General features: G+C 35.0%; 2 protein-coding genes across 5 annotated transcripts in view; one reads left to right on the forward strand and one right to left on the reverse strand.

The window, feature by feature from the left end:
• LOC134844719 (stress-70 protein, mitochondrial-like) overlaps positions 1-23982 on the forward strand; it is a 531301-nt gene that overhangs the window by 112715 nt on the left and 394604 nt on the right.
• Positions 2534-23982, reverse strand: part of LOC134843663 (zinc finger FYVE domain-containing protein 9-like) — a 412805-nt gene continuing 391356 nt past the window's right edge. For all 4 annotated transcript variants that reach the window (XM_063859861.1, XM_063859863.1, XM_063859862.1 and 1 more), the window contains 14 exons: positions 22273-22485; positions 21724-22023; positions 21482-21535; positions 21168-21410; positions 20615-20827; positions 19008-19076; positions 18046-18210; positions 16411-16677; positions 14965-15236; positions 12647-12769; positions 11853-12202; positions 9610-9958; positions 7139-7321; positions 2534-3091 (listed from right to left, as the gene is read on the reverse strand). In XM_063859861.1, coding sequence (XP_063715931.1) covers positions 2996-3091; positions 7139-7321; positions 9610-9958; positions 11853-12202; positions 12647-12769; positions 14965-15236; positions 16411-16677; positions 18046-18210; positions 19008-19076; positions 20615-20827; positions 21168-21410; positions 21482-21535; positions 21724-22023; positions 22273-22485 — 2897 coding nt within the window. In that variant the 3' untranslated portion in view covers positions 2534-2995. The remainder of the gene's footprint in view (positions 3092-7138; positions 7322-9609; positions 9959-11852; positions 12203-12646; positions 12770-14964; positions 15237-16410; positions 16678-18045; positions 18211-19007; positions 19077-20614; positions 20828-21167; positions 21411-21481; positions 21536-21723; positions 22024-22272; positions 22486-23982) is intronic.

Consider the following 23982-nt stretch of genomic DNA (forward strand, 5'->3'; position numbering starts at 1 on the left):
GATAAGTGAGAATACATCGTTTGTAAATATCGAGTTTGCTCTTAGCGAGTTTTGGTGTTGTATGCTTTTGATGTAGTGTAAAAACTTTTGAAAATTCAATATCAACATCATCAGTTTGAATGACATATCTGCCATGAAATGCCTTTGGTGATCTGATTTCTATTGTGAAGATTCCACATTATGATGTGAGACTACATATACCTTTGAGATAGTGATCAAGAAGTTGTCTTTTGATTTTTACATCGGGAAATTCTTTTGTGACTTTTTCCTTTTTCGAATAAGTTTGCAATTAAATCTTGACAAAATTGTACCTGTCCTCGAGGTTCAGTTAATGGATATATTAAAAATGGAAGTACTGAATTTTATGGGTTATCATCATTTCGAATCATTTTTGTGTTGTATTACTGTTAATGTGTAGTTTTCATTGTGTCTTATTGGTTGATTCCAATTGTACAAACGTATTGGTTTGTTTGTGTAGCAATTTTTTATTTTTCGTTTACCTTTTATTGATTCTGGTGATGTGGTTTCTGAATCAGTGAAATATAGTTGGTCGTCAATTTGATGGTTTGTTTTTGTTTGTTAATTATTTTCTTTCTTAGTGTTTGTCATTTTGTTCTTATGTATCCTACTGATTGTCTGTGTGGTGTGATTACGAGGTCATATTTGTCGTCGTTAATTAAACATTTGTGTATTATGATTGTTTGTTTGTTTCCTAAATTGTCTCTTGACGTAAGGTTTAGGATGATGGATGCAAAATCTGGATTAGTGATTCTAATGCCTTAAACGGTTGGTTCTTACGATTTTTTGTGGTTAGCTTAACTTGGGTCGTATATTTGGGTTGGAGAGAAAAGCGTATATCGACTCCTAAGAATGATTTAAACTTTCTCGTGACTAATTCTAAGCTAAGATAGACCTATCTAATCTTACTTAGGGGTTGTGATTTGTGATCAAGGGTTGGAGAATAGTAAATCGATCCTCAAGGTTCAGGTATAATTAGAACGCAAGTAGTTCGTTAGATACTATTTTATGACTTACTAAGCTTAAGTGTTTTAGCCTGGGTCATCTAACAGGAGGAGGATCAAGTGAAGGATGAGTAACCGAAGTTCTTCACTGTTTATCTTCATTAAAGTGGTTAGTTTTTTGAAAAATTTATGTTAATTCTGGGTTGTTGATAAGGGTTGGGTAGTGAATCGACAATTGAGGTCGTTAGACACTAATTAAATTTGGAGGGGGAGAAAAAAATTAATCTGTTTGATCCAAGGATAGACCTTGATGATCAGAGATTTAGAAATTTAAAAATTGAGATTTAGTTTAATTTAAAGATCCAAAGAAAACCTTGATGATCTGTTATTTAAATGAAATTAATTTAAGTGAAAGCAAGGATAAGCCTTGATATTTTAAATTTAGAGGGTTAAGGTTAAATTTTAGGTGATGAAGCTGGGATGATTTATATATATTAACAATTTATGATTTATACTAACTAATTTTTGTATTTTTATATTCAAAAAAATTTTTTTCAAGATGTTATCTAATTTACAGCTGATTTAAGGAAGACGACAAGTGTTGTTTTTATTAGTCGTTATTGTACAATTATTAGGTTTAGCGCCATGAAAGGTTATTGAAGATAGTTCTTCAAGTATCATGTCAGTAAATGAAAATTTATATTTACTGCTGGTAGTATCCTGAAAACAAAAGTTTGATCTCTTTTTTGTCGTACTATCATGAAATCAATTGGTAGATTTCTTCCTAACCGTATGTCGTCTCCTGTTCGACGTCTTCTTCCAATACCGGGTAGTTCTCGTATTGTTCGGAATATTGGATCTGATCTATTGAGGCGTAGAGACATATCTACTAAGTTTTTGTCATACAACATTTTTGAAATGTTGTATTTGTCTAATTTAATTTTTTTTCTAATTCTAGGTTAGTTAAGGTCTGTTAGAGACCTTTTGGTCGCAGCAGATGAGTTATGTATGGATTACTATACTCATAGAGTAATTTCAGATAGGGTACACCTTCTGCTCGTCACGCTATCTTATTTTCGGCCGGATAGATTCGTGCAACTTCTTAGTCTAATACCAATCTTAATCTTACTCTTATATCTCCTAGTCTCAATAGATCTAGTGTACACCAGTTTGCGTGAGTTAGTTCCAGATTGAGAACAACTGTATTCTAAGTTTAATTCAATTTGTTCTGGTGTTGAAACTACAAGTAGTTTGAACACTTTACAAATAAATAGGTTGTTAGTTTGATGGAGTATGATTGGTTAGTATTTAATATTTTATAGAGATAAAATATAATAATAACCAATGATAAATAGTACTTTAGATCTGGTTCCAACTGGTATTTAATGTAAACATTTAAAAATCCAGCAGCAAAAGGGCCATACCTTTGAGGGTGAATTTTTGGAATTAGAATATACGAATCGCTATGCCTAAGCAGGTTAGAGGAAAGTCAATTGAGTTGAATAATGATTATATTTTTGACAATATGGCCCACTTGATTTTGTCGACCATCTGAAATTTCTCACAATTACTTCAAAAAACATGCTTTGAAATTATTTTTGAGCAAATCATTACAATTTCCAGGCCCAAGGAACTATTCACTACATTTCTAGCTAATTTAACACAAAAAACAACGGGAAAGATTTCGAGTCAAAGCATTAACTATCAACTCAGCGTCTCGGTATTTAATCTACAATAATACACTAATTGGGTTATGATAATTTACAGATTAGTCAGCCGCATAGATTAGGATTCTCATTCTATCAGTTTTTTCAAGCTCCATTTGAAACAATTATGCAATCATCTACATCGTACTATATCACTAGTTTCTCTCATGATTTTATTAGTAATGATTGGGATACATCAGGAGTTGATGTACGTATATTTCAGAGTTTTTCTTTCAGAGAGGTTAAATTCAAAGCAGTATCTGTTCATCTGTCCATTTGACCTCTAACCTCTCCAAGGTTCAATGTCTTTTCCTACTTCTCCCCGGCTCAGTTGTTTTCATCCTGGGGTATGTTGAGCAGTTGGAAGTGCAACTCCATTGCAATTGGAGAGGTCGATTGCACCCTGGCTGCTTCTTCAAACACCTAATTCACAAAATTAAACTAACAATTGCAGAGTCAAAAATCAAAACAAAGGCGAAGCTCCACTGGAGAAACACAAGCGAAAAACCGCCAATCAGTAGCTTTAAAGGGTGAAAAAAAAGATAAAGAAACTAATAATTACTTATGAGTTTTTAAAAATCAGCGCCTTCTACGAGAATTGAAGCTGTCATCGGACATTTTAGATTTCTAGCTGACTGCACAACACAATTATACACAAACGTTTATTAATAACAAAAAAAGCTAAAAAGCAGCAAAAGGGAAATTTAAAAAGCACAAAACACAAATTTTGCATGTAATAAATTGGAATGTAATCAACTAAAGGACAACCAACCTAACTTTACATGTAAAAAAAATGAAAGGTATAAAGAATGTATGTGCATAAATTAAGCATTTCAAAAAATTTCACGTTCCTGAAATAGCAGAAACCAATAATACATGCACATAACACTCATGAGCAGTAAAATATTACTAGATTTGAGCACTATCTTATGCCCGTTAGCTTGAAAAGTTAACTCATCATATTACACAAGCTTTTACTTGTGAAGCGACTTTTAATTATTCACGTGTGAAAACAGCTAAAATTTTTTGAATTGATTACATTTTCTGTAGCAAAGTTCCAAAACAATTTGTCATCTAGAAAGATCAAAACCAACAAGGATAGCCTACATCTATGCTAGTAGGACAATATGCTTTGACAATATTCAATTTAAAATTTTAAGAGGCGACCGATGAAGGACAAAAACCGCAAAAATGAGAGATAATCAGAAATGAATCCTAACACTGAATCAATAGTAAGAAAAATCTATCAAACGTCAAAGGTTCAAAAACTTGACTTTAAAAAAAAATCTTTTTTTTCTGCATAAAGAAGGTCGTCGCCGCGTTAGTAGAAAAAATTTCCAAAACAGGGTTTCTCGATTGACCAAATAAACCTATGAATTGCGAGAAAAATTTGAAAAGTTCAAAAACGGCCAATAAATCAAAACTTTACATTTCCGAGAATCATAGCTTTAATTAAGAAAATTTTTTGAGCGTAGCCGCTTATACAGAAGAGATTCACATAACCTGTTATTTTAATTGAACACAAAAACTCAGATTAGAGAGGGTAGTTTTCGAAAAAAGTCAATTAGTTTAAAAAAACAGTAAAAACCATTTATTGTCTTTTCTGAGGGCCCTAATTTTGGTGTTATAAAAAATTGGGTCTAGTTGATTAAACAGGGGCGCTTTCCATGTCAGGTCGTTTCGATTGAACCCAAAAATTCAGATTTGGGAGAGTAGTTTCTCAAAAAAAAGAAAACATAAAAAATCAAAAAACAGTCAAACAATCAAAATTTTTGACATTTCCGAGGGCCATAATTTTTGTATACAACAATATTGAAACAAATATTTCAGATTTGGGCGGATAGTTTTTGAGAAAAGTCAAAAATAATTTTAAAAAAATGGTCAAAAAATCAAATGTTTGCTCTTTCCGAGGGCCCTAACTTGTGAGTAAAAAAATTAGGCTTAGTTGATCATGCAGGGCCACTTTCCACAACCATTTGTTTTGATTGAACTTTAAAAACTCAACCTTGTATTTGATTTTATTACACAGAGGCGAAGTTGCACTTCGCAAAAACAAGCGAGGAAAATACAAAAAAACTCTAACCAGGCAAAACAAAGTGAAATGAAATTTTAAAAATACACATTGATAAAAAAATTGTTGAAATTAGGGTGTCACATTCTCACATCTGCTCCACGACCGCTTGTAATTTTACACCATATACGAATAAAACAGCTAGAGTTTCTATCAAATTGCCAATGTAAAGTAAATCAGCAAAAATTCGACCAAAAAAATTTAAATATATAAATGTTCCGGATTTGAATATCCGGCCTGTTGATAAGGAGTCTCATGTCCTCACCACGGTCACTTGGAAATAAACCAGTGGCCCAGCTAATGCTAGGTCTACCTGTTCCAATTTTCAAAATTTCAAAAAAAAAGACCTTTAAGCTAAACCTTAGTGTTTCTCTGCTTAATTAGGGGATTACCCGCTTAACTAAAAGAGAAAATTACTACTCTTTTATTTGAAGTCTTTATCTCAGATTTTGCTGCATAATTTTAGAAAAAAGTAAAAAAAGGATTCCAAAAATCTAACAGAAATTCAAAAAATTGGATTTTCTTAGATTCATAAAATTTTCTCTACTAAAGCATGGGAATAGCCCCGCTTTCCATGCTTTGATTTTTAGATTGAAGATTTCCGCACCCTTATTTTTTAGATTGAACCCTTAATATCAGATTTAGCTAGTAGTTTTCGAGAATAGTGACGAAATTTCCAAAAAAAGAGTAAAATTTCAAAAGGAATTTTTCCGAAGTCCATTTCAGCTTTTTTTCCAAAAGAATAGGGTAAAACAGGTTACGCAGGGAGATATCAGCACCATGCTAGTTTTAATGAAATATCAACCTCAGAATCAGCAGGTTAGTTTTTGGAAAAAACGACTAACTGTCCAAAAAATGGGCAATAAATAAAAAAAAATTGGACATTTTCTAAGGCCATATAATTTTTTGCAAAACGCAGGGCACAGCCGCTTGCGCAGTTAAGATTCGCATGATTGAAATTTTTCTTTCGGTTAAACCCTTAATCTCCGATTTAGCAGGGTAGTTTTTGAGAAAAGTCAAAAAGTTTTAAGAATTAACCAAAATGTCAAAAAATGGGCCTGAGGTCATACTTTTTTTCTGCCAGTTTTAGGGAATAGCCGCGTGAGAATGGAAGATTCCTTTAATTTGTTATTTTGATTGAAACCTTCGTCTCAGATTTGTCCATTTAATATTCGAGGAAATGGAAAAATTCAAAACAAACAGGCCAAAAATCTCCCTACGGAAACTCGAAGGCGGTAGATTCTTAGGTAAAAATTAAAGAGACTAGTGAAACATGAAAGCACATAGAAGAGCAGCCATTTTTCCATTAATACCATTTGTTTGCTGAAAATCGGTCGGACACTACCCGAAAATGAAGCAGCAAAATATTCCATTAAATTGTTTATGCTTAAATATGCTTAAAATTGATTATATTGAAATATACCATAGGTGACACCAAATGAGCACTTTTACTGGCGACATAGGTTAGAAAAATTCTTCGTAATACTACACTACGCTTGGCTTAATTATTAAAGCAAGCAATTTAGAAATATTATTTAAAAAAAGCAAATTCATCCGGCAAGTAAGACGACAAAAGTTGGGACGAAATCCATGAAGCCGACAAAAAAATCAATTTAATTCCGAAAAAGGTTTCCCAGTAACAAACACTGCACCCAGGAGTTAAGCATGTCAGCAGGCATGAGCATGTCAGCCATTGATTCAACTGATTTTGTTAAACTATTTGTTTACCCGAAAAAAAAATCTACAATCCGATTTGATAACGCTTGCTAAACCGCAAGCGTAAGAACTGGACCAATGTAATTTTTTCCGCTCGAAAATCTTTAAATCAAAATCGAAAAATTGAAGTCGTTCACGTTCTTTCGCGCGATTTCCGTTGTTAAATTGGAGAGCGCAATTGGCCTCTCTTTAAGTCAAAATATTGAATTTCAAAAGTCAAACCGCAAAAGATAAAACTTTGTGGGAGAAATTTTTCCTGTATAAAAAAATCACGAACCTATATAAATGTCTTCGCAACTTTCAATGAAATTTAGGAAAAAATCTGGCCTTCCTCCACTTTTGAATTTCAACTATTTTAGCGTCATCATGATGCAATGAAACTGCAGAGAACAAATTAAATTGTGTGAACACGCTATTTCTTCATACTCTACATCGTATTATGACTCATTTAGCAAGCCTGTAAAACATGTAACATGTAAAACAGATCTGAAAACAGAAAAATTGAAAAAGAAGCAGTTGAAAAAAGCCGCGTGATCAATTTTAGCAGAAAAAAAATCACGCAGCCTAAACAACACGGTTTTCACTTCGTTTATTGACAGTAATGCAGAAAAAAAATTAAACAATAAAGCGCGTTTTGAGCGGTCGAGCCATGAAGTGGCGACTGCCTCCCCTCTCCGACTTACAAGCTGAAGTAGATGTGAATCCATTGAGTCGCTGATTGCACTAGGAGGTGTGAACAAGTGGGTGTTGTTGCATCCCGCCTTGTACTCCACTTGGTCCACACTGATGTGCACTCTTAGTCCCACTTTACTACAGCCCAAGGCACGCAACTCCACCAAGTGTCCAGACATAGCCAGACAGAAGGCCTAGGGCACACAAATCATAATAAAACAAGTATAATAATAGTAATTAGACCGAATGGTCCGTTTTGAAACGTCTCGGAACGGATTTTTTTTTTGCAATTTATGCAACGCTAAAAATTTAGAAAAACATAAGAACAAAAAAATCCACAGAGACGAAGTGGAGCTTTGCAACACCTGTGATACAACACAAACATTAAAAATCAAGAAGAAAAAAGTCTAGGTCTACCAAAATTTTAAACTTTCGTAAGTCTCGGTAGACGTTGATTTTAGGCAAAGATTCCAGAAGTCATTTGAATTTTAAATTAGCAATAGAAGAAAATAGCCAGCAAACAGTTTGAAAAGAGTCAATGAACGCAAGTGCACAGAAAAAAAAACTGATTTGTTTTCTGAAAAAATATTAGCCTTCGAATTTCCAAGAGAAAAACAGATGATCTTGAAGCTCTAAGAATTTTGAGAGCAATTTGTGATTGAAACTTTTTTTGATAAAAGAAACCCATTTTGAGAAAACTAGATCAATAGGTAAAGTTTTTATTTCGCTGGGGAATCTGGTAACTAAATTACATTTTCAAAATTAGAAGTCGATCACTTTTTTGTGACCTTTTGCTGTTTGATAGTGGAGTTTGCCTTCTTTTAACACAGGAAATGAATTGAACTTTAAAAGAAACCAAAAGCCAAACCGTGCAAAGTTAATTTGAGCCTGAACAAAATTGAACTCTTCCTGAAAAACGAAAAAAAATCATCGCGACCTATATAAGAGTCTGAACTACGTTCATCGACTCTTAAAAACAAATCAGACCATCTTTGAGCAGACACAAGTTGGTCCGAAAGTTTTTTTATAAACACTTGCGAGAAAACGACCAAAAAGCAGCTCTATCAAGTAAAATAAGAAAAGCTAGAAATAAGCCTCGGATTAGCAAAAACTCGGCTACAAGTAGGATTCGAACCTGCGATCTACTGCAATCAAGAGTATTTGAGTCTCACACAACCATTCTTACCAACCGACAAACACTAGTCACGAATAAAGCAGCTACATATGCTAACAAATTGCCAATGCGATTCAGCACCAATACAAATAGAAACTTTTGCAATTAATAATTTGGAATAAAACAAACTGAAGGCATCCACACTAACTTTGCAAGTAACAAATCGCAAAGCATAAAACCAAATTATGTATAAATTATGCATTTCGAAAAATTGTTAGATATATTGAGTAAGAAAATCGAGTTTTTATTATTGTGATGTTGTTTGAAACAAATAGCTTTTTTCGGTTCATTTGATAAATTAAAAATGCATCAACTGTGTTAATTTATTACTATTCGAATGTCAAAGCACATGCTATCAAAAATGTGTAGAGGTGCCGCACCAATATTTGCGACTTAGGTTGGAAAACAAGAAGTTTCATACAAATACACTAGCTTCGAAAGTGTAATAATAAAGCAACATCAATTTTGTAAGAAAAAGTGTAAGAAAAGTTGTTTACGGGGAAAAAGCCTAGTTCCCGATTACCAGACAGAAAAAAAGATGTAATAAAATCAAAAAGAAGATACAAATCACTATGTTGATAAACAGTATCCTTCCAAAATGAATATGCCTTTCAAAATGAATTCTAACGTAACATGAAAAAAATTGGACTAGCAAAAAAAAAACAAATAGCTGAAGCGATTGAGCATTTTTTTATCTTGGCAGAAATACATATAGCAAAAACCGCGCATCTACATTTCTTGGCTGATATTACTTCGACGTCTTATAAATCCAACTTTCAAAAAGTGACGGTGAACTGGAGCTCGAGGTGCTTTTTTCTGGTCGCATAAATTTCGACTTCTGAACTATATATTTTTTATTTTACTGAACTTGTTATAGAATCTTCCTACCCTGAGCTCAAAAATAAAACTATATTTCATCGGCGATTTTTTCGTAAAAGCTAAAAGGTCTTAAAAGTTGCCATACTAAGACTAATCTGGGACAGTTAACGCTAATGTTTCGTTCTACAATGCGTTAGCGGTAAATCGCACACTCAAATAGCGCGTAGTGAAAACTTTCTTAACTAAATTTTTTTTGAAATTTTCATTGTTTTTAAATGAAAACTACTTTCAGACGTTCAACAGCATTTGCAACATTCAGTGCTACAGAAATTGCAGTTCGAACAGTCTTGTTAACATTTCTGCCTTTCTGAACGGAGGATAGAACGAAACTATCATATCTCCATAGTTAAAACAGCATAGACCGGAATGGATAGCAAAGTAAGAATTAGAGGGAACGTGTTGTTGAGCAGATGCACAAACTCAACCTACCTTTGCCAACTTCTGGGGTAATCTCTCCGTGTCATTTGGCTCATCAACTAGTGGTTCGTTCGGCTGATCTTCACCCAGGTAGAATATCCTGGTCCACCTCAAAATACCACTGCTAATTGCACTGGTCGAGTCATTCACTCCTGACGATGATTCAGAGTCGGCATTGTGGTCGTTCGGCTTCGTTCCCCCCACTGCCCCTGGCTCGCTCTGATTGGTCGATCGGACAGATGAAGTTGTTACTTTGTTGTTGTTTGTGTTTTTGGCTGGTCTGCAGAGATAGTCGAATGCGTTGAATACGTTGCAGCTCACTTTCGTCTCCAAGTCCATTCCGTCAATGGGACTGATCTCACTAAACATAGCCAACAGAGTTGGACAAATCTAATAAAATCAATAAAACCGAGAAAAACTGATGATAATTTTTTAACCGCTAGTATAGCTAACAGAAGTTGGAAAGAGTCATGAACGCAAGGAAATAGACAAAAAAACTATTGTTTTCTGAAAAACTTCAACTTTCGAAATTCAAAGAAAAAAATGGCGCTAAAGCTCTTTGAAAATCAAGACCAAATTCTGATTGACACTTTTTTGATAAAATCAGCCAATTTGAGAAAACTGGTCAACGCGTAAATTTTGTATTCCGCTAGGATAACTAAAAATGAAACTCTATTTTCGAATTTAGAAAACGATCAAGTTTTTCGTTACCTTTACACTTTTGCTTTTCGATAGCGGAGTTTGCCTTCCTTTTAACAAAAGAGCTGAACAGAACTCAAAAGAAATCACAAGTCAAATCGCGAAAACGAAAAAGCAAAATGGAGCGCCTGAACAATTTTTAAGACTTTTCCGGAAAAAAAATCACCAAGACCTATATAACAGTTTTCACTACAATCATAACTCTTAAAAACCGATTTGAAACTACACAGAGGCGAAGCCGTGCTTCGCAAACATTGGCGAGAAAACGACAAAAAAGCAGCTCTCGGTAAAAATCAGCCTCGAAAATTAAATATGTTACTGTCCCAAAAAATTGCCAATGATATGCAGCAAAAGTGGCGCCAGATATAAATCGACTCAATTTTGCAGGCAATAATTTGGAATATACTAAGCTGAAGGCGTCCGCACTAACTTTGCATGTAATCAATTGGAAAGCATAAAGCCAAATTATGATTAAATTATGTACTTCAAAAAAATGCCAGACAAATTGATTAAAACATTTTCTGAAATGGAATTTTATTATTGCACTGTTGTTTGAAACAAATAGCTTTTTTCGGTTCATTAGATGAATCAAAAATGCATGAACTTATTACTTACTACGTGTTAACTTATTACGTATCGAATCTTGAAGCACATGCTACCAAATACCGCCCCAAAAATGGCACCATTATTTGCCACTTAATTTGAAAAAAAAGTCGTACTATTACGCTTCGCTAGAAGGTGTAACAAACTCATTAACGTATTTTTTTTCTCCCATTCCTTTTATTAATGGAGAGCTTATTTTACCTTTCGTGCAATTAGTTTTGAAATGGTTTGAAAACTATCTCTCGTTAACACTTCAACATTTTAAGACACCATTATACTAATTATCATCAGTAGACACCATTATACTAAATATACAATGAGCACATAAAAATCGATTAAAAAAACAAGTTTAATTTTTTTTCAAATCAAACCTAAAACAAAGCCAATCGAAGATCGGAATAGAGTAATGAACGCAAGTTAACATAAAAAAAAACACTTTGTTCTTGAAGTTTTTCGAATTTCTAGTGCAATTTATAATTGGCACTTTCTAAAAAACCAATTTGAGAAAACTAGATTATTAGTAAGTTTTAATTCCGCTGAGAAATCTAAGAACTAAATTCGACTTTCGGAACTAGAAATTGATCACGTTTTTTTGCGCCATTTCAGCTTTCATAATTGGAGCGCATTTTGCCTACCTCCAGCAAATAAATTTCAACTGAATTCAAAAAGTGCATATACACCTAAGGTCATTCATATGTGCATTTACTATGAATGCACTTATATTGTTATTAGAGCATTTTAAGACTTTTATATTGTTATTAGAGCATTTTAAGACTTTTCCTGAAAAAAAAAACAAAAAAATAATCTCCGTCCTATATAAGAGTCTTAACTACGTTCATTGTCTTTTAAAATAATTTCGCAGCGTTTTCTGAAGTCAACTGTTTTTTTTTTGCTGTACGCTATTTTGATCAAAATAATAGCACGACTTTAATCAAAATTGAATGTTTTCTAACCAGGGCGAGTGAACTTCATAGTCTTCGATCCACCTCACACTCAAACTCTGCTTCGCCTCCTTTCCCTGTTTGTACTCCTGAAGAGTCTGGCAGGGGATCTGGAAATCCTTCATTCCCCTCAGCGCCTGTTTCAGCTCCACGAACAGCGACTTACACATCACCACATTCAGCCCATCTTCAATTATTGTTATCTTGGCTACCACGTCTTGACTGTTCACTGAGTTCTCAAGGTCACTGTCCTGAGAGTCTGGCACAAATGAGTCATCGATGTCTGGACAGAGGGTTCCACAGAATAGAAGGAAGCCCACTCCGGTGCACCGCCGTGTTCCGTCTCTGTTCTGCCCGAACGCCTAAAAGTAGGTAGGGCCGAAGTTAATCACAGATTCGTACGAGTTACCATATTACAATTACGAATTTTATACTATTTTTTTAAAGAAAAAAAATCGATAAAATCCATTAAAAATGTCTAAAAACAGTACAATTTTGTGTGAATAAAAGTATGCATGCATTATACAACCTCTTGCATTAAACAGCCTATTACCTATATGTGAGATTTAAATTTCGTGGGAATTCGCAACACATAACATTACTATTTTGCGGTTTATTTCAGAACGAATAATTACAGAACTATTCAAACATTTAAGGAGAACGCAATAAAAATAAAACAATAGAACAATTCATTAGATTTTGAACTGACGGTGAGAAAATAATCATGATTCGATTTATGATTCGGTCAATAGGTTCTATAGATGCATCTATGTGTATGTATGGGCGTGTTAGTGTACATGACTTGCCTGAGGTTCTAGCTTGGCGTCGTCTGTCTCCACACATACAAGATGTGAGTCTGCGAAGGGGGCAAAGCTCAGTCCCAAAATCAACTCCTCTTCCATCTCTCGCCCATTCAACACATCACACACCTGCACAGATGATGACTGTCTTCATTACATGGCATTTACAACAAAAAAAATCAAAACATCGCAAACAGGCAATTGGGAAAGAGTCAACGATCGCACCGAAACAGAAAAAAACTTACTTCTTTTTCGAATTTCAAAGAAAAAATACATGGCCTTAAATCTCTTAGAATTTCAGGACTAATTTATGACTGTCACTTTTTTGATAAATAGTTATAAATTCCACTTCTAAACTTTCACTTTTTTGCGCCATTTCTGCTTTCGCATTTAGAGAGCGCATTTTGCCTACCTTTTAGCAAATGAAACTGAATTGAACTAAAAAGAGCACATACACCTAAGGGCGTTCATAAAGGACCTCATATGTATGAATGCACATCTGTAATTAAAACAGCATTTCAAGACTATTCCTTAAACGAAAACCAAAAAAAACATCACGACCTTTAGAAGAGACTAAAACATTTTTATCGACACCTAACAAACAGAAGATTTGCGATATCCAAGAAACATTATTCAAGTTTTAATTAAATAATGAACATAGCCAATCGAAGATCGGAAAAGAGCAATGAACGCAAGTATACAAAAAACACTGACTTTGTTGAAAAAATATCAACTATCGAACTTCAAAAAAAAACAAGATGCCCTTTAAGATCTCTTAATATCTAGAACAATTTATCATCGGCGCTTTTCTGATAACATGAACCCAACTAGAGCAAACTGGATCAGTAGGTAAACTTTTTATTCCGCTGGAAATCCAAAAGTTAAAGTCCAATTTTGAAACTAGAAATTGTTCACGTTTTTTCGCGCAATTTCCACGTTTGTATTTGGAGAGTGCTATTTACATTACTTTCAGCAGATTAATTTCCATTGAAGTCAAAAAGTGCTTATACCTAAGTGCATCAATGTTTTAAAACTTTTTTCCTGAAAAAAAAAACAAAAAAATCGCAAGACCTATATAAGAGTCTTCACTACGTTCATTACTCTTAATAATCTTATATTTTACTAGCTCTGACAAATAAGAAAACAAAACCAACAGACAACAAGAAGTTAAATACTTAAGAAACTTTATAAATATTTATCATTGTCAACTTTCTCAAAAACAAACAAGTTAGAGAAATTGTGTTCAATGGGGTAATTTGCCTTCCTTTTGCATATTTAGCTAAGTGCATTAATAAATGAATTTATATGTGAGAATGCACTTCTCTAGTTATGAGAGCAGTTTAAGACTTTTTCCTGAACAGACAAACAAAAAAAACACCAAGACCTAAATTAGAGTATTCACTAGTTTTTAAACACTAGTTTCGCAAACACTAGCAAGAGTACGACAAAATGCAGCTCTATAAATTTCAATAAGAAAATCTAGAAAGAAGCCTCGCATTAGTAGAAATTCGGCAAGCTCTCAGATTCGATCTGCGACCTAGAGATTATGAGTCTCACGCACTGACCACTCAGCCACGGACGCTCAATAAATCACATCACAAGCCAAAAATAAATCATAAAAGAAATGCTATGAAATTTCCAATGCTACAAATTGTGATTATAGCAAAAGTGCCATCAAATAAAAGAAAATTTTTAATGAACGCTTTTAGTTGTTGAGTTAGATTAGAAAAAAAAACGTTCGTACAAATTCACTAAGCTGCTCTAGTTTAATTATCCAATGTTACAATTTTGCAAAACTCAGATGTTTCTTACAACTTCACGCGTTTTGAAGAAATTAATGCAGATGGGGATAACTGGCATTTTTGTTCCCAAAAAAAAACTGGCTTAAAACAAGTTCTTAAAATGATACTTTCTCAGTGGGTAGCCTAGATCATATTCTCTAGGTCAATGAAGAAAGTTAGTTGCATGAATTTGCGCTTAAATCTTTGCACAAGTAAAACCACCAATGGTACCATTTAAAGGTCAGGAAAAAGTTTTCAAAGTTAGTTTCTAAGTTTTGCCAGTGAACTGATTTTTTTAAACTAATTTAAGTGGCAAATCTAACAAAATATAAACATTTTTTCCTATTGTTTTCATCCACTTGAAGTATATTTCAAGTGGTCTGACACTTCTAAACGAGCTTTTGAATGGGACTCATCATAAACAGCGTGACCACACTTCTAAATGAGTAACCCAAGATTGTCTAATTTTTGAGTGCACCCTTACCAAAAAATTTGTGCACGGACTTAAAGTATCATGAACTGATGAAATTCGTATCTACTTACGACGTCGTATCTATTGCGCGGAATGAGAACAGTTGCCGAGTTGTTATCGGGTGACGACGAAGCGGGACTAGTTGACGATGCGAACGAGTCCTGACTGAGGGATGTCTCTATTTGAGGTGGGGTGGTGGATATGGTAGCAAATGCATCTGGGACTACTTTGAACTCGTTGAACAGCCACTGTCGCATGTCCACGAACCCATCCAGAATCGAACCACTGTCCTCTATGTAGATGGGGTATCTGTCTCTCACACTCACCAATGGACACGGGTACTCTACAAAGCACAGCAAACAGTCAGTATTCCACTAACTTCTCCCATTATTGATAAGATTAACCAATCATTATTGATAAGATTAACCAAGCACAGCAAACAGTCAGTATTCCACTTACTTTTCCCATTATTGATAAGATTAACCAATCATTACTTCAGATTTCAAATTTAAAACAAAACCACTAGTCGAAGAGAAAAGAGTCTAGCAAAAAGCCGTACAGCCGTAGCTTCCTTGTTTTACTGCAGCAAAAGATAGTGCTGATTTAATTTATCCGGATAAAACGAACAAAATTTGAAATTTTAAATGAATTTTTCTCAAATTGCGTTAAGATAGGACAAAACGTGAAGGGGACAAAGGTTGCTTAGAACTTCAAAATTATTTTGATGCAATTCACTTTTCAAATTCGCAACCAAAATTTTACGTCAAAAATGGGTGATTTCGGCTTTTTTTTCAGTTAATCAACAATTACGCTGAAATTACTACATTAACTCATACAAAGTTGAAGCTGTGCCTCCCAAACACTAACGAGAACACGACAAAAAGGAGCTATATAAAAAGAGAAAGGAAAAAGTAGAAATAAGCCTCGAATAAGTAAAAATTCGGCTACGTCCCAGATTCGAACCTACGATCTTTTTTATAAGTCTAGCAGACTAACCACTCAGCCAAGGACAAAAAATTAGTAACAAACACTAGCCACAAACAAAAAGCAGATAACAGATGCTATGCAATTTCCAACGCTTACAGTGAATTTCCTTATAATCGGACACTTTCATTAGCGAGTTAGGTTAGAAAAAAAAAGAAGATTTGTACTAATACACTAACGTACGCAAGTGTGATGAGAAACTTATAGCAAAAGAAGCCTCTTACGCCGGCCAATAAAACTTTAGCAGGGCACAAAAATCTGTATAAGTGAATTTATTTCAGCTTGAAAGCAAAAACTTCATTAACAAGATAATTGATAAACAAAAAAAAGCCAAAATGACCCATTTTTGGGGTAAATTTTTGGTTGAGCATTTCGAAAAAAATACACCCATTTAATTCTGGTGAAATTCTAGGTAGCTTTTATTCTTAAAACTTAATGACTAACCTTAACCCAATTTGAGAAAAACGAGTTTGAGTTTTAGACAGTTGTTAATTGTGTCCAGTTAATTTAAATCACCACTTATTTAAGCTCACGTTTATGCTGATGTCCTATTCCGAGGAGAACCCTTAGTGGATACACTTTAGCCCAAGATGACTCCAACTTATGCAGCAACAGAGCGAACAGTAGAGGAGGTCTGGACTCCTTATCTTGTCCGCCCGGCAGTGGCAGTCGCTGGTCACACTGACAGGTCTGAGAGAAAAATAGGACACTGCCGGGACTCGAACTACTGTCGCTACCACATCCGAGGAAATCGTTGAGGAACTCAAGCGACATGCAGTCGAGGTTGTTGAACGTGATTCCTGTAAATAAAAATGCCGGTTTTTAATATGAACAACAATAAACATAGCCAACTGCAGTTGAAAAAGGGTAACGAACACAAGAAACAGAAAAAAACACTAACTTTTTTTTTTAAAAACTTCAACTTTCGAATTTTGAAGCAAAATTATATGCCTTCGAAGCTGTTTAAACTTCAATAACCATTTACGATTTCTGCTTTAATGATAAACAAAATTTTGAGAAAACTGGATTAATGTTTAACCATTTACGATTTCTGCTTTAATGATAAACAAAATTTTGAGAAAACTGGATTAATGTTAAGTTTTTAATTCCGCTGGGAAATCAGAACATTAAAATTCACTTTCGAAACTAGAAGTCGGTCATGTTTTTCGTGACCTTTATCCTTCTGCTGTTCGATAAGGGAAGTTTCCTACCTTTTAACAATGGAAATGATTTGAACTTGAAACACAGAGGCGAAGTGGAGCTTCGCACCACATGCAAAACAACACAAAAGAAAAGTTAGAAAATACTAGATCTAACTAAATTCTAATGTCTCAATGAAAGTTCCTTCTAGGTACACATATCAACCATTTGAATATTAAAATAGCAACGGAACGGAATTAACGAAGAGCAAACAAAGCCGACAACCTTTGAGCAGGCACAAGTTGAGTCGAAAATAAAAGATTTTATATAAAAAAAATCTTCTAAGTCAAAGTCCCACCTGAAACTACATTGAACAACACTTTAACTTGCATCCGCAATTAAAACTGCTTGCAGTACAAGAAAAATTAAAGATGTGTCATTTAAGCCCACAGTCTTTGGGCAGACACCAGTTCGACCGAAAAAAAAACTAATAACTTTTATTTTTTTAACCTTTCAAGTCCTCCCCTTGAAACTAGAATGAACAACTTTTGCACCTGCAATTTGCAAGCAAATTCCCTGAAGTAGCAACTACGCCGACAAAACTAGAGCAGACAAACGAAAGTCCGACAATTGCATACATACAGAAAAAAGGTCCTACCTAAAAATACATACCTAAAAACAAAAAAGCTAAGATGTTAGAAAAAAAGTGAAAGAGAAAAAATTTTGTCTGGAAAAAAAATCTAGACCCTGATTACAAGACGCTTGTTCGCACGTGTAAAGAGACCACAAGTCAAACCGCGAAAAATCAAAACTGAGCGTGAACAAATTTGAGAATTTTTACGTTCATTACTCTTATAAAAAACTCGCATCTGCTTGATTAAAAAAACTCTTCCAGACTTCGGTATATTTTAGAATTTTTCGTTTAAAACCTGATGCCGCAAGGAATGATTTGTTGGTGGACGAGGTTTAACAGAATTGATGGAGCCTTTTTATCTTCAGCTTCAATGTCTTATTTAATCTGATCTAACCTAGAAGCGCCATTCTGTACATGTGAGAGAATAGATCGAAAGCAGAAGTCGGTATCGTTTCATTCAGCGAGTTTTTCTTCAGCACAAAGACCACCTCTGTCTGACAGTGGTTCTCAAGTCCATCAGACACGAACACAAAACACTCTCCATTCTGACAACAGCTCACTGAAATCACAGTCACAATGTAGTTCACAATGTACTGTCACTTAGGGCCACATTTATAACTCCTTTAGAAACAACTAGATTCAAACAAACAAAAAATTCAGATTTACAATACTTCTGAAATTTCATAAAACATAGCCAAATGACAGTTGGAAAAGAGTAATGAACGCAATGAAACTGAAAAAAAACCGACTTCAACTTTTGATTTTCGAAGAAAAAAATACATGGCCTTAAAGCTCTTTGAGTTTGTAAGAACAATTTATGATGGACATTTTTTTGTTAAAATTGACCCAATTTGAGAAAACTGGATCAATAGGTAAAACTTTTATTTCGCTGGGAAATCTGATAATTAACTTCCATTTTCAAAATTAGAAGTCGATCACGTTTTTCGTGACCTTTACAACTTTGCTGTTCGATAGTGGAGTTTGCCTTCCTTTTAACGATAGAAATGCAGTGAACTTAAAAAGAAATCAAAAGTCAAACCGCGAAAAATCAAAACTGAGCGTGAAGAAATTTTGACTTTTTCCCGGAAAAAAAAATCAGCAAGACGTATATAAGAGTACTCACTACGTTAATTTTTCTTTAAAATGTCGATCGGGATTACTACTTCCCCCTTTTGCAAGAGCGTATCTTCATTAGTAGGAACAAAATTAACAAATGCTTAACGTTGAATTATTTCTTTATAGGGGTGACAACTTGTTATTGGATACCATACAGGTGAATGGGGACAGTTGCAGAGATCCACCGATCGTTACCAAACCATGCCCACAAAAAAGCATGCGATATTTCCATATACTTACAATCACATATTTTGACATTGACGTGCAGATTGGCTTCCAGACGGAACCTGACCGGCGGCAGCGAGGGATCTGAAAAAGAACAAACAGTTCAATAACAAACAGCCAACAAGAAAACTGAATTTTTTGAAAAAATGTCACCTTGCGAACTTCAAAATGAAAAATATATGGCCTTAAAGCTCTTTGAATTTAGATAAGAATTAATAATTGACTCCTTTTTGAAAAAAAAATAATTCAGTTCAAGAAAAATGGAAGATATCCAACAAACAGTTTGTAAAGAGTCAATGAAAGCTAGTAAACTGAAAAAACTGGCTTGTTTTTTGAAAAAAAAAAAAACAACTTTAGATTTTCAAAAAAAGATGCTCTTAAATCGCTCTGAATTTCTAGAACAAATTATAATTGACACTTTTTGTCTAAACTACCCCAATTTGAGAAAACTGGAACAAAAATTAAAAATTTCTACTTCGCTGGGAAATCTGAGGAAGTCCATAACGTTTTTCGAGACCTTTACAATTTAGCTGTTCGATAGTGGAACTTGCCTTCCTTTTAAGAAAGGTCATGAACTGAGCTAAAAAAAGAACCGCAAAAATTTAAAATTGAACCCGAACAAATTTTAAGACTTTTCCTTAAAGAAAAACGAACATCGTCTACATCCATCGACATTTCAAAATAATCATTTTTATTCTTAAGCCGATGCAAAAACCTGTTCAATTAAGCGACAAAACATGAGCCAAAAAAATAAGACCCAGTTTTAAGGTTCAAGACAGAGGCAAAGCTGCGCTTCGCAAACACTAGCGAATACACGACAAATAAGCAGTTTTATAACGTGAAATAAAAAATAGTAATAAGCCTCGAGTTGGTAAAATTTTGCAACTCATTGGCTGGGAAGCTGTGACCTCGAGAATTGGAGTATCACGTCCTCTCGGCCACGAACGCTTACAATCGGCAAACAGTAGTCACAAATAAAGCAGCTACATATGCTAATAAATAGCCAATGCACCAAGTGGCACCAAATAGAAATAGACACAATTTTGCAAGTAATAATTTGGAATATAACAAAGTGAAGGCAATCACACTTATTTTGCATATAATAAAATGGAAAGCATTAACCCACAATATGTACAAATTATGCATTTCAAAAAATTGCGAGATATATTGAGTTAGAAAAATTCGAAAATAGAGTTTTCATTATTGTTATGTTGTTTGAAACAAATGGCTTTTTTTCGGTTCATTTGATGAATTCAAAATGCATCAACTGTGTTAACTTATTACTATTCGAATGTCGAAGCACATGCTATCAAAAAATCGTAAAGGTGCCACCAAAAAAGGCATCAATATTTGCGACTTAGCTTAGAAAAAAGAATAGTCGTGCTGTTACACTATACACTAACGCTCGATAGTGTAGTCAACAAGCAAGTGCACATTGTTGTAAGAAAAGATGTTCAAAGGAAAAAATACTTGCCCGATTACAAGAAACTTGCTCTTGCAAGTGTAATAAAAGCGACGGGTGATATATTAACGTCGATGGAAGATTGCAGAAACTCCACCCTGTCCTAAAAAACTTGCCGATTGTTATAATCTAGCACCGATATCTGCAGCTGACTACTGACCTTGACACAACCGATGAATCAACTTCTCTTTTTCCGGTTCAGACAAATTTCTTATCTGTTCTCTGATTGGTCCATTAGTACTGCAGTCTGCTACAGGTGGCAGAGGCTGTCTCTCATTGGTCGTTGAGTCCACTGACTCATACATGTGGCCCAGCTGGGTCTCCCTGATTTTTCTCTTCACTACTGCTCCTGGTCTGATCTCCACTATTTCTACTAAATACGAGACGCAAATTAGACCTTTTTACTCACAAAACTTCAGAAAAATAAAATAAAAATTCAATTTTCTTGATGAGTGTATAGCTTGTCGCTAACAGGACAGTTGAAAGGTTATAGATATAAAAACTAAGTGTTTGAAAGTCATTTAAAAACGGGCAAACTAAGCAAACTTCTGATTCCTATTGTGTATTAAAGATACATCTTTTGGTCATATCTCCAGGTTAGAACCAGAATTACAAAAGAAGTCGAAAGTTCACTTAGTCAATTTAGCAAACATACAAAATCATCAACTTCATCATAGACGAAAATCGCAGAGAATACATGACAGGTTACTTACATTCGTCTTCGGCGTTGTCTTGCTGTGGCTGCGTTTGCACTCCCTGTTGCTGTGACATCATCTGAAACTGTCTGCTGATTGCCCTTCCCCTAGACAGACTCTTCCTCACCACGTCATAGCGAGAGGTAGGCGGATCCTCGATCGAAGAAGACCCGGGACTAACTCCATCTGCAAATAGCACCTGTTTCGCCGACTCCGAGTGGGAGGCTGCATGACTGTCCGAACTCCGTCCAGATCCTGTATCTACGGCGAACAGAACATTCCGTTAGAGTTTGATAGCATTTGAATAAAATTAACAACTGCCAAAAAATTACTTGACTCGCTTGTTCGATGCTTCAGTGCTGACTTTATGGCGCGAAGTTGCTGCCCTGAAACATTCAGTTTCCACATTATTGCTTGTTGGTTCAAAACTTACGGATTCTTTTTTAACATACAGTAAACGAATAATCAGTTCACCGACCAATTAATTCAAGGATCAACTTGATTCCAAAATTTTATTAAATCAGGATTAGGACGCTGAAATTGATTCACCAATTATAGCTATAATTATAATCACCATTTGGCTGAGATTCACTTGTGTCTTCTTGGTTCTCATTCAGAAGATGATTCGGAATATACACGACCCATTTGTCGTTCTGCTGGTACTTCGTCTCTCCCCCTCCCCCCGAAGCTCCTTCAGACTGCATGATCATCTCATTGGACACTGGGCCCAGTGCACAGTATTGCTGTGGATCACGGTGGGAGACAGGTGATGCTGGTTCGGGAGGGGGTGCCGATGGTTCAGTGTTTGATCTACTAGAATACACTTGCAGCCGTGAGGTTCCCGCTTCTTCGGCTGATTTCTTCAATGTTTCCTCTAAAACACTGAAAGAACTCAAAAAAAAAACTGAAATCATTATTGCACAGGCTCCAAAGAAAGTGCAGTTTCTTACACGTAAAAACACGTCTCCAACCCTACTCTCTAACCTGTTACCAGACCCTTTTTATCTATTCAACTGCCTCAAAAACCGGTCTGAACTAACCCCTAGACGCGTCATAATTCGAACTGTAAATAGCCTTTTGAAATATTTTTCGATTTGCATCAAAATTCAAGATATCAACTAACGCATTAGGAGCAAATCATCACAGCTTCTACACACTCTTTGTGGCCCAGCTAAGACATTGAAAGCGAGGACTCTCTTCGCTTCCGAGCACTTGGCACAGAACACCTCTCCACAGGCTCTGCAGTGGTGTCTTCGGTTTACCAAGTTGAATTTGGACTCACAGAATGAACACATCAGTCTGTGTTTGTCTTCCACCCAACGAGGCTCAACCGAACCTAAAATCAATCATGCAATACATTAGAGCAATTTTTAAAAACAAGCAAAAAAATCGAATCAATTTTCAATTTATTGTTCCAATAATGATTTGGTTTTTTTGTTTTACAGGCAAAATCAAATACCACAAACAATAATCGGAATGTGTCGAGTGATATATCATATTTAAGCCCTTTCAGTCGTGATTCGAAATTGTTACGAGATGGAAATCCTGTTCGTCATATGACAACTTAACTTTTATTCTTTTATTAAGACTTTTAAGCTAAAAAGCACTTGATTTTACTTGAAAGAAAACTAAATTTTGAAGTTTCATTTAGCGCTTCCTCATCAATGATGTTCCCAAAAATAATGTGATTTATTGTGCAAAAAATTAGAAAAATATAGAGAAAATATTTTTTCATTATTTGTTAGTCCTTCATTTATCAAAGACAAATGTTGTCAATTATGCCTAATTTAATTATTTCTCCGCGTTTCTATAAATCTTCAATCACACCACGAACTTGAAACGACAATTTAAAAAATAAATAAACAATTTTGTAATTTTTTCATGAACGTGATCGGAACATTCTGTATTACTTGCATAGCAACCGGCTCTCCTTTATGTATTTAATCTGGTAATATATTGTTATTCAACAACTTCACAAGGATTGAGAACGGGCGCTGTTCCTATGATGAAGAGACCGAATGATGGAAAACTTTTAACCAATCAGAATCGTTAGACGCTTCTTATGGCTTAATGAATTTGCACAAGTTTTATTTTTCATTTCTGTGAATTTGGTTTTAGGTATTTTCCAATATCCGAATTCAATTTCGCAACGTTTGAAAATTCATGTCTGCTTATTTTTTGTGACATTGGGCAAAAGCATTAACAGTTAAACCTATAAAAAAAAGAAACAGTGTATCAATTGGGCAATGTATATCAACCAAGTCTTCAGCAAAGTTGATGCTTTTTCTGGTAATTTTTGTGTTATGGGCTTTATAACAAGGATTTTTGATTGAAAATATTCTGTCATCGTCGTCATTTCCTTCAGCCTTGTCCCACTCTACTGAGGTCAGCGGGCGCGCTTGAAGTGCCAATCGCCAGGAGTCCCATTTGAGCGTGTCTTCTTTCCTGAGCCGGCGTGTTTTCATCAAGTTTTCCACTTCACATATCCAAGTTTTCTTTGGTCTTCCTTTGGGTCTTTTTTCCTTCCACTTTTAGGTTGAGTAGTTGGGTCTGCGGAGTCTCTCTGCATAACATGACTGAACCACCTTAATTGGCTGGTCTCGACAACACTGAGAGCAAGGGCAATCGATATTCAAACGCCCAAAAAGCTCATGGGTTGGTACACAATCCGCTAGAGAGACTCCACATATCATTCACACCATGCGTCATTCAGTAGATGTGATGCGTTGTTTAGCCTACGCATTTAGTGCCCATGCTTCACATGAGTACACAAGGTTTGGTCTCACGCACCGAAGATAGATTATACACCGTTGGTGTAGGGAAAGGCCTTGCT

The sequence above is a fragment of the Symsagittifera roscoffensis genome, chromosome 4, assembly GCF_963678635.1.
Source record: "Symsagittifera roscoffensis chromosome 4, txSymRosc1.1, whole genome shotgun sequence".
Lineage (NCBI taxonomy): Eukaryota > Metazoa > Xenacoelomorpha > Acoela > Convolutidae > Symsagittifera > Symsagittifera roscoffensis.